Source organism: Teleopsis dalmanni, chromosome 2, assembly GCF_002237135.1.
Source record: "Teleopsis dalmanni isolate 2A chromosome 2, ASM223713v2, whole genome shotgun sequence".
Taxonomy (NCBI): Eukaryota; Metazoa; Arthropoda; class Insecta; order Diptera; family Diopsidae; genus Teleopsis; species Teleopsis dalmanni.
The window spans coordinates 43950563-43962639 of record NC_051847.1 but is presented as its reverse complement, the minus strand read 5'-3'; the positions used below and the strand labels follow the sequence as shown (position 1 = coordinate 43962639).

The 12077-nt window shown below is 30.6% G+C and overlaps 2 protein-coding genes across 2 annotated transcripts; one reads left to right on the top strand and one right to left on the bottom strand.

Annotated features, from left to right (window-relative positions):
* Positions 1–1971: 1971 nt before the first annotated feature.
* On the top strand, positions 1972–3550 carry LOC119684151 (probable cytochrome P450 6a23). The gene is made up of 2 exons (XM_038098117.1): positions 1972–3055; positions 3122–3550. Exons 1-2 carry the CDS (start codon positions 1978–1980, stop codon positions 3535–3537), a joined length of 1494 nt encoding a protein of 497 aa, XP_037954045.1. The 5' UTR covers positions 1972–1977; the 3' UTR covers positions 3538–3550.
* Positions 3551–5087: 1537 nt separating this feature from the next.
* Positions 5088–6645, bottom strand: LOC119674422 (probable cytochrome P450 6a23). Its single transcript, XM_038085560.1, has 2 exons — positions 5568–6645; positions 5088–5503 (listed from the first exon to the last, which is right to left on the bottom strand). Exons 1-2 carry the CDS (start codon positions 6643–6645, stop codon positions 5088–5090), a joined length of 1494 nt encoding a protein of 497 aa, XP_037941488.1.
* Between the last annotated feature and the right edge of the window lie 5432 nt (positions 6646–12077).

Sequence of the window (12077 nt, the reverse complement as noted above, 5' to 3'; positions counted from 1 at the left end):
CGAAAAAGTGCTGAAATAATGAATACAGCCGTTCCAATGAAAATGTCTTCCACACTTTTTTTAGATAGACCACTGAAATCTGTGCCATAGAATGCATAAAAAGTTGATAAGCCCTAGTATTATTTTATTTTCGAACAGCCACACTGTTATAAAATCTCTCCAATCTTGAACCATCAAATTAATCACAAGCTACACTAATCTTAATTATAAGTTGGATACTATGAATAAAGTAACAATCATTTGGGTACATGAATATAAGAAAGTTACCGGTAACAGGTTAACGAAGGTGAACGCAATAACTCCATTTTTAGAAGCCCAACCCTTTAGCGGAATTTGCTCTTATTACATTTAATCAGTACTTAGACACAGAGCTATTTGAAAAGGTCTGGGCCAACTCTAATGTATGAGGGTAGTTCAAATAGGAGTAACAGGTCAGTACCTCATCTAGCACTGATTTTATACTTATATGTCCCAATTTTCCTGTCAAAGCTGTACGATATTTTTGGACAAATCGGTCAAACGACTAAAAAGTCGTTTAGTTATTACTAAAAATATAAACATTTAATTGGAAACAAGCTTGTTGTTTTACAGCAGATAGCAAGCCATTTCCTAGCGGTTAAGCTATAAATGATTTATACTACAATAATTTGTATACTAAATGCCTACCTATTTAACTTGTTAAAGCAAATATATTACTATGCAATTTGTATAGTTTTTTATAGCTTAAAAATAAATTAATTTTTTTTATGTTCATACATTCACGTTAATGTTATAATTCCGTTATTATACACCCAGCGAAATATTTATATATGTTTTAGACACATTACTTTGTAACCCATTTACTTATTATTACCTTCTTAAATATAAGTTTTGGTGTGTATATACTCGTATAGAATTCTGAATAACAAAATGGGTATCAAAAAATTTTTTTGGGTTTATGGAATCTATGGCACTTTCAAAAACCTCGTGCATTTTTCGCGACAAATTTACGTATCTATGAGCAAGATAGTTAAGCAATATAAAACCTCATTTTGATTTATACTCCAGTACAAAGTTCTTCAACTTCCTAATAATGAAATAGGATAATGTTTTGTCTCCAAAAAATATGTACTCTGAGGTTTATATTCCTTTTTCAAGAAAGCTAATTCTCATATATTTTATATATCAATATTCAAATAAACAGATCCTTGCAAATTTTTATTTTTAAATAAATACACATATATATATATATACATATACCTTCTGCTCAAAAAGAATCGGGATTTTGTTATTTGTTAACTACTCCTTAAGTAATAGACCTTTTTTTTGTTATGTTGGTACACCCTTTCTTGACATATGGTACAAATTTGAGCGCCATCTGTCAATTAGTTTGTTTACAGCAGCTGCTAATGTGAGACTACTCAAGTGTATTTAGCGATTTTTAGTAATTTTTAGGAAAATTCTTGTTGTACGCGATTTTTTGATCAAACACGGCACCACTGTCATCGATCAGGCACCATGTTCGACTTTTTCCTGTTTCCGAAACTCAAATTGCCCCTTCGTGGTAAGCGTTTTGAGTCGATTAAATCGGTGAAAGAGAATTCGCCGAAGGAACTAAAAGCCATACCTTCACGGGCCTTCGAAAAGTGTATGGAAGATTCGGTTAAGCGTTGGCATACCTATCTTCATTACATATACATGAATAAATTTTACGTTTACGAATATAATGCTTTGGGATATGAGCATCTTATTGGATTGGGTGTATATACACATTAAATTGGTTTCCATTTATCACTGATTCTTTTGCTCAACTGTCCCATATGATATAAATCTATTATTAATACAATATGGAAAAAAGAAAATTAATTGAATGATTTGATTAATACCCACAACTCAAGGTTGAAGAAATTATAACCTTTGTAACGAAATGAATATATAAAGATCACTAAATTCTATAAACTATTTCAGTCTTTCTTAATCAGTAAACAGACGGTCAATATGGATATACTTTACTTCTTACTATACTTCATTATTAGCAGTTCTCTTATTATATATCTGTCGCTACGTAAAATATACTCATATTGGGCAGAGCGCGGTATTTTACATGACAAGCCAAAATTTTTTTCTGGAAATTTTCATGAATTTGGAAAAACGAAATCGGCTTATGAAATATTGAGGGAGTACTACGAAAAGTACAAGGGCAAAGCTAAATTTGTCGGAATATATTTTTTATTACGACGTTCTGTTTTCGTGATAGATTTTGAACTCATGAAAACATTATTAATTAAGGATTTCGACTATTTCACAGGTCGTGGTACATACTATAATGAGAAAGATGATCCGCTTTCAGCGAATTTAGTGTTTGTGGAAGGTGAAAAATGGCGAAAAAGTCGTGCCGAACTTAATCCGTGTTTTACATTGGGAAAACTGAAGTTCATGTTCCCTGCAGCAATGGATGTTGCCAATCAATTAGTTCAAGTCATAAAAGAACAACAATTGTCAACTTCAAATCAAGACATCGAAATTGAAAGTCTGATTAATCGCTATATAATAGATCTTGTTGGAAGTATTGGATTCGGTTTAAACTGTAATAGTCTGAAAAATCCTAACGCTGAATTCAAAAAGATGGTAGAAAGATCATTTAAATTACGTTACCATTTTGTAATGTATTCATTCATGTATGTATTTCCAAATTTATCCAGAAAATTAGGTATTAAATACTACACCGCTGATGTTCAAAAATTTTTTTTACGTATTGTGAATGAAACGGTAAAGTATCGAGAAGAAACCGGAGACCAAAGAAATGATTTTATGAATTTGCTGATTGAGTTAAGAAACTCTCACAAAACTGAAAGTTTATCCATACAAGATATAACGACTCATGCATTTACATTATTGACTGCAGGTGTGGAAACAAATACAGCGGCTATGAGTTTTTGTCTTTATGAACTGGCACTAAATCAGGATGTGCAGGATAAGGCCAGAACCGAAATTAATGAAGTTCTGACAAGATATGATGGAAAATTAAATTATGAGGGGATGAATGAACTGAAATATTTGCAGCAAGTTTTTTTCGGTAAGCGTTTAAAAATATGTATTTTAATTTAATACATTTTAATTCATATTGTATTTTTATTCATAGAAAATTTACGAAAGCATCCAGTTTTTCCTTTCGACATACGTGTATGTACTAAAGACTATGTTGTACCAGATTCAAAGCATATTATTGAGAAAAATACTTCAGTTATTATTCCCACTGCTGCAATTCACTATGATCCAGAAATATATCCAAATCCAGAACAATTTGATCCAGAACGGTTTTCTGTAGATGAAGTAAAAAAACGTCATCCCATGGCGTTTTTAGGGTTTGGTGATGGTCCTCGTGTATGTATTGGGAAAAAATTTGCTATTATGCAAATCGTGGTTGGTTTAGTAATGATATTACAGAACTATCGTATTTTGCCCACATCAAAAACTCCTATTCCTATGAAATATAAGACAAACAAACTTTTTGCTGAAGCCAAAGATGAAATTTATTTGAAATTGGAAGAAATTTAGTGCAAGTTTTTTGAAATGCTGTAAAAGATATTTTTCCGTAATATAAAATCAATAGTAGATACAATTTTTAATAAGCTTTTCATAGCAACATTTTATGGCGTTGTTTATTTATGTTTAATATTTATTTAAGAATATGAAAATGTTTTTATAATAAAATAGTTAAAAATAATTGTAGAAACAGTGTATTTTGAAAGTAAAATATAGTATATATTCATATATAGGATTAGCCGGTAAAAAGAATTTATTTTATTGTTTTAGAAATAATTTAAATTCCTTAAAGCAATATGAAGTAAAAGATGTCACAAGAATATTCGAATATGCATATAATGGATGCTAATGTGAAAGAACAAAATAGCGAAAAACTGTTGTAAAACCAGTTAAAATGTTGCCATCGTTTAATACAGTATAATAATGCATTCATATAATCGAAGAGTATTCATTTTATACAATAAATAAGGATATAAGCGATTCATAAAATACATTCATTTAATATAATAATAACTTAATGCGTAGTTTTGTTAATATTAGCACTGACCACATAAGTAGTACATAAGTACCACTTCCACATAAGACACTTCCACATAAGGTAATTGCTGAACTATGTTTGAAGACCCTCGCAAAGAAAAATAATAACCAAAGCCATTAATGCACTATTGTTATATCTAAACTTAAAGATAAATCAGAAAAATAGTATTTTAAAATTATTAGCTAGTTACATAATTAATTTGTCCGTACCATCCTACTATACTTTAAGAATCTTAAAAAAAATACTCTTAGAAGATTTTTCGAATCTGCCGGAAAAAATAAGAGATATTAGGAAAAGACGATTTAATGGTAGGAAAGGATCTTCAAAAGAAACATATAAAGGATATAAACATTAGTCGGAGTAAATAAAGTTTTTTTTAACGCAATATTTACATGGGGGCTTTATGTTTTTTTCACACAAAACACACAACCTAGGGCTCATGGTACAAGAAATTAAGTTGCCCTTCCGCTTCTGTTGATTATTTTGAGCTTATGGTAATAATGTTACTAGTTTCTGGTTTTCCTTGCAAATATAATCGGTTGATGCACTCATTTATGTATTACTATCCGGATATAGCAAGGAAAATGGGTTTGAAATATCATTTAGATGTTTCACTTAGTGTGGGGAACCAGATATTCGGAACTCGGACAGTGACATATCCTTCTTCTTCAATTTCATTGTTCCGTAGTTAATTTAAAAGTTGACAACTTTAAAGAAGAAAAACAATTCCAAGATTCAACTGCTTTATTTTTCATCAAATTCTTATTAATTTATTATTATTTTTTGTTTCTTTTATTTTTTGAGACATTTGTATGATGTTATTAAAATTTACTCTCTTATAACCATTTCATAGTAGAAACAATTCTCAAGTAAAAGTTCAACATTACTGATATCATCTACTGACATTTGAAATAAAACTGATATACAATTTTTTATAGTAAAGCCACACTCATAAAACATTATATCTAAAATAATACTAATATTACTAAGCGATACTTTTGATATGGAAACTAAATAATTTGCACTAAATTTCTTCCAGTTTCAAGTAAATTTCATCTTTGGCTTCAGCGAAAAGTTTGTTTGTTTTATACTTCATAGGAATAGGAGTTTTCGATGTGGGCAAAATACGATAGTTCTGTAATATCATCACTAAACCAATCACGATTTGCATAATAGCAAATTTTTTTCCAATACATACACGAGGACCATCGCCAAACCCTAAAAACGCCATGGGATGACGTTTTTTTACTTCATCTACAGAAAACCGTTCTGGATCAAATTGTTCTGGATTTGGATATATTTCTGGATCATGGTAAATTGCATCAATAGGCACAAAAACTAAAGTACCTCTCTCAATAATATAATTTGTTTTCGGAATGACATAGTCCTTTAAACATACACGTGTCGTACATGGAAAAATATAATGCATTCTCAAACTTTCTAAAAGCATGGACAACATATGAATTTAAGTAAAATAATACGATAATAAGTAAAAAATGTTTACCATTAAAAACTTGCTGCAAATATTTCAGTTCATTCATTCCTTCATAAGTAAATTTTCCATCATATCTTGTCAGAACCTCATTAATTTCAGCTCTCGCTTTATTCTGTACATCCTGATTTAGTGCCAGTTCATAAAGACAAAAACTCATTGCAGGTGTATTTGTCTCTACTCCTGCAGTCAATAATGTAAATGCATGAGTCGTTATATCTTGTATGGATAAACACCCAGTTTTATCAGAGTTTCTTAACTCAATCAGCAAATTCATAAAATCATTTCTTTGGTCTCCGGTTTCTTCTCGATACTTTACCGTTTCATTCACAATACGTAAAAAAAATTTTTGAACATCATCGGTGTAATATGTTATACCTAATTTTCTTGATAAATTTGGAAATACATACATAGATGCATAGATAATTAAATTGTGACGGAGCTTAAATGATTTATCTACCATCTTTTTGAATTCAGCGTTAGGATTTTTCAGACTGTTACAGTTTAAACCGAATCCAATACTTCCAACAAGATCTATTACATAGCGATTAACCAGACTTTCAATTTCGATATCTTGATTTGAAGTTGACAATTGTTGTTCTTTTATGACTTGAACTAATTGACTGGCAACATCTATTGCTGCAGGGAACATGGACTTGAGTTTTCCCAATGTAAAACACGGATTAAGTTCGGCACGACTTTTTCGCCATTTTTCACCTTCCACAAACACTAAATTCGCTGAAAGCGGATCATCTTTCTCATTATAGTATGTACCACGACCTGTAAAATAGTCGAAGTCCTTAATAAGCACACTTTTAATAAGCTCCAAGTCTATTAGCAATATCGAGCGTCGTAAAAAAAAATATATTCCGACAAATTTAGCTTTGCCCTTGTACTTTTCGTAGTACTCCCTCAATATTTGATAAGCCGATTTTGTTTTTCCAACTTCAACAAAATTTCCGAAGAAAAATTTTGGTTTATCGTGTAAAATACCGCGCTCTGCCCAATATGAGTATATTCTGCGTAGTGACAGATATATAAGAATGCAACTGATAATAATAGAGTATAGTAAAAATTGTAGGAATTCCATATTGATCGTGTGTATACTGACTGACAAACACTGCAACTTTTTAAAAAGATTAGTGACATATATATGTGCGCTTTAATTCTAAGATTATTTTCAATATAATTTTTTTTACCTTGATCAATCGGTATTAATTAAGCATACAATTTTGATTGACTTATTAAAATTAGTAATATATAATACTATATAATTATAATATACACCCAACGAAAAAATAGGTGAATATTAGATGGTAAAAGTATAAAAATATTTTTATGAATGAAAGGCAAGATTTTTTGAAACTACAACATAGCCTTCAAGTTTTCTTTAGCTTTCATTGCAATACAATTCGGGGTTGGAGATAAGTCTCAGGTTATAAATATATGTTATGTAAAATAACAAGAATGGCTGTTTTTCAACATATACAAATGCAACACAAATCTACAGTTGTGGTCTTTGACTGTTTCGCGGATTTAAGAAATTCCGAATTTATTTTAGATATTTATATCTAAACACCCTGCATTTTGCCCTTATACGTACTTATCATATCTCACAACGCCTATGAGCATTTGAGTAATTAATTTCACTTAGGCTTAATGCCTATATTTCCTATAGCAACATGGTTGTTAAATGTTTACTTTGGGAACTGCAAATATTTTGCAGAAAATATATCAAGTAACATTCTAAACACTCGATGACATGTCCAAATTCTGACGGATATTAATCTCGTCGTCTGGCTATTGATTCCAAATCTAAAGACGCTTACGAGGTGTTTTGGAAAATAAAAGTTCCAATCCTATAGGCTGGCTATAAAAATATTTCTAGAAAATTCTTATGAATTTTAGAAGCTGATTAATCTAATCTTCAAAATCTTATGAATGTCATTGGTCATATTAGAAGAAAACTCCGAAGTCAGTCATTGGGAAGAGTTGAATGAGTTTAAACGAAGGTTTTAAAACGTCCGGAATATTGTTATAACAAATTATTAAAGTATTTAATGTTAAACAAGTTGAAATTATATATAACAAAATTATTGTATAAATTTTATAAATAAACCGCATTTTATTTTTTAAAACTCAAATCTAAAATTTTATAAATTAATGTACACTATAAACATTTCGTTGGGTGTATAATAATTATATATCGCCTGAAAAAAGTCAACAGACACCTATTAGAGTAGTAATTAAAAGTAATTAGCTATATTATTATATTAAAGCTATGAGATAATAACGTTATTAATTATACTCTCATGAAGTCATTAAAAATTTTTTTCTTTTTCCTAATTTTTTTCTTGGTGAACTTTTATTACATATTAAATAATATCTCTCTTTTATTCTTTGCTTTACAACACTTAATAAGGTACGGAAATTTTTGAACATCTCTCTCTATCTCTCTCTTTTGCTCTCTCTCTTTCTCGATCCCTCTCTCTCGATCCCTCTCTTTCACTCTCTCTTTCACTCTCTCTCGCTCTCTCTCTTGCTCTCTATTTCGCTCGCTCTCTCTTGCTCTCTTTCTCTCTCTTGCTCTCTTGCTCTCTCGCTCTCTTTCTCGATCCCTCTCTCTCGATCCCTCTCTTTCACTCTCTCTTTCACTCTCTCACGCGCTCTCTCTCTTGCTCTCTCTCTTGCTCTCTCTCTTGCTCTCTCTCTCGCTCTCTCTCTCTCGCTCTCTCTCTCGATATCACTCTCCCGCTCTCTCTCTCTCTCTCTCTCGCTCTCTCTCTCTCTCTCTCTCGCTCTCTCTCTCTCTCTCTCTTGCTGTCTCTCTCTCTTGCTCTCTCTCTCTCTTTCTTATAGAACAAAAGTTAGAGTATTCAATACTCATCATTTCTGTATAACAGTTTTTTTTTTTTTTGAAATCCATTTATTTTATTACAATCTGTCAGGTATGAATAACAATAAGTAATATATATAATTATAAATCGTAATAATAATTATTACGATCTAAAAAAAAGAAAGATACGTATGGACTATGCCCAGTGACATATCCATATAGTATAACAGTGAGTGTTGAAATAAAATCAATGATTTATCAATCACAGTCTTCCTGTTTTCATGCGACATTGGCTAAAAACTTGCATTCAACAATGAATAAATCTGACTGGTCCTAAAACGCCAAACTTACTATCTAAAATTACGAGGAATGTACGAGGTTTTTTTAGTCATCTGAGAAGAATTCGATTTTCTTTCCACTACTCCCACTTAAAGAAATCAAGCTTAAATGTTACTTATTTTTGCATTTAACAAAAACAAATTTAATATCAGAAACTTTACTCTTTCAGGTGTCAACAGTTCAAATTAAAAACTCCCCACAAAGCTTTCTAGTTTTTAATCATCATCCATTATTTACTTAACATAAGTTGTCACTCTGACAGTTCTGCTCATTGATATTAATGTAAAGTACTAAAGACAAATATCGAATCGAAACGAAATTACATTGAAAATATTGGTAAAAACTGCGTTAAGTTTTTTATTTATAAATAAATTTATTTTTTTTTATTTATAGAAGTCTGCGGAAAATTTACATGGAACAACACATTGAACCAAATAAAGAACTCGCATTTACTTTTAATGTATACACATTTTCGATTTTATTTATTATTTATTTTTTTTCTGAAACATGGAAGATGCAGAGCTGCGACATTTAGATAAAATGTGAACCTCAGAAACAGTCACATAGACTGACAGACAGGCAGTCATTTTCTAAAGTGAAATCTTTCACTTTTAGCAATTTTGATGGAGTGGTCTCTTTACACTTGCTTAAATGTGCATGTCAAGGGAAAGTACACCAGCAAATGTGTGTTTCCCCCCTTAGGTATTAAATCAACGTAATGGACAATTTGCCCGTACAGCAAGTAGGCATGGGCAAGAGTACTAAAATTGGTGGATAGATGATGTATGCGTGATTCTACATCATATGTAGGTAATGCAAATTTTTTTTTTGTTTTTACCTACCGCATTGTTTCATGAGGATGACTAAATTTTACGTATTTTTACTCATCCAGCTGTCATAGCAAATGTCATTTTGTTGTTTCGTACTTAAGTTGATAATTTATGGGAGCACGTAATTAGAATTATGAAGTTGGCAGGCTTTCTTTAATTGTGTTAATTCTTCTTCATAAGAAGTCTTTTCTATTGTTTAATAAATTTAAAATTTTTTATAAAGTATAATATAAATTATATTATTAAAGATAAACCAGATTTGCTTTTCGAGTATCTCCTATATCTTTGACTAGATCGAATATCTTCGGTTAACTTAAATATCTTTAAATAGTTCATATATATTCCAGTAGCTTGGGAATCTTCGAGCTTTTAAATTATTTTCGAGCAGCTCAAATATCATGGAGTATTTCGAATATCTTCGAGTAGCTTGAATGTTATCAAGTAACTTATAATTTTTTTTTTTTTTGAGTAACTCAAATATCTTCGAGTATTTCGAATATTTTCGAATAGCTTGAATATCATCAAGTAGCTTTATATATTTTTTTTTTGAGTAACTTAATTATTTTTGACCAGATCGAATATTTTCGAGTACCTCATTTGAAAGACGCTGGCAATTTACATTATTTTTAAAATTCGACAAAACGTATGTCAGACAATCTTTAGTGAAACGTGACCAAATTGCATACACATGCCTACATATTGTTGAGTCCTTGTATCTTTTATTTAAAAGTTCAGCACAGAAAGAACTCAGTAACAGTTTTCATGATGTTAACGATATGGCCAGATTTTTTAAGTGTTCCAAGCTAAATCCTGAGCTTCTGCCTACCTTGTCCACTTTATAATTGTCAAATATATCCCTATAACCTCAAACCCAGATTAGAGAAATGGTGAGCTGCGTCAACAGCTCGTTTAGAGATGTGTAGTAGTCAAAAATCGTCCTAGATGTTGAACTGGATTGAACTCAAAGACTTTAAAGCAGCTTGACTATCTGATAGTATATATCACTATCAGACAAGCGATAGTTTGCATAAAGCGATCACTTGCATCTGAAAAACACTATAATGTTCCGGAAGCCTATGCTAGGAAGATTTATTCAGTTCATTTAAGAAAACTCAACTCCCTATAGCTCTATCTCCTTTGGATCCATCAATAAAAATTAATAAACCCTAAATCTTAAAGAGGAACTTTCTAACAGTAATGTGTGATAGTTTGATATCTGATGAGATCATTAATATGAACCTGTAAATATGTATTTATCGTCAGCTTGCAAGTATAACAAATTGGGTATCTTTTTATTAAAGCATCGATTAATTTGCTGGAGGAAAGATGATTTTTAATTTTAATTCGGAAGTTGGAGTGGAATATTGGTTGTACATTTTAGTGACTGTTTTACATTTCAAATTATATTTAATGCTTTCGAAAGATTTTAAATATTTGAGCAATATTCCAGAATTTAAAATTACTATTTCGGAAAGGACGTTTCGAATTGAATTGAGGGAAAATTCGTTTAATAGTTGAATAAATGAACTAAACATATCTACGAAAAATTTATAAAGGATTGGCTTAAGTACTGACATAGTGTCTTAAGCCGGTATTTTAATATAACTGGGTGTTATATTTTTTCGGGGGGGTTTTGCAATCACATTCAGATTTTTCGAAAGAAGGGGGATTGTGTTAGGTTATAGTACTCAGTACTTCTGCTATAATTTGTTCTACTCCATTGCAATTATTAAAAATAATACTCTATGACATTTAGATAATTCAAGATATTCTTCTGATTAAGTAGAAATATTGTTTGTATGCAGTTTGTTGGTATATATTTTAGTTTTTTTTTTATTCGAAAGGTGTGTCATACAAAAAGTCTGCATCAAATAGATTGGATTAGAATTGTACTCGTATTTATGTGTTTATTTAAAATTGGTATTCATTTTTGGTGTTATTTTAACATGTTTTTAATATTTAAGACTTGCGTGTTCATTCACGCTTCTCAGCAATTAAGAAACAAGCGTGGAACACATGTTCCCCTTGTACAAATAAACTTGAGTTGCGTATCTATGAAGTACTAAACAGACTAAACAGACAGCCGGATAGACAACCGGTGTATGCATAGATAGACGTGCGGACAGACTGTAGAGGGTTAATACTTAATGAGTTTCATTTTCTGAAAAGTCATGCAGTTGGGCATGCGCATAAATATTTCAAATCAATTTTCAATTAATTTTTTTTTTTGGTTTTTTGTTTACTTTAGTTTAAGTTTTAGATACGTGAACAAAGGGAAATACTCAAGGGAATTGTGTAAAATAAATTAAAATACCAAATACTGAAGGAAGTGAAGTGAAGTGTAGTGGCTTTTGTGCCGAGAACGTTTAGGTTGTGTATCTGTGCGTATAACGAGTGCAGAATGATGACTTGTGATTTTATTATTAGTAAACTTTATTAGCAGCTATTTAATTGGATTTATTTAAAGTGGTTTAAAATAATAAAAGTACAAAATTATACAGGAAAAAGATAAAAGAA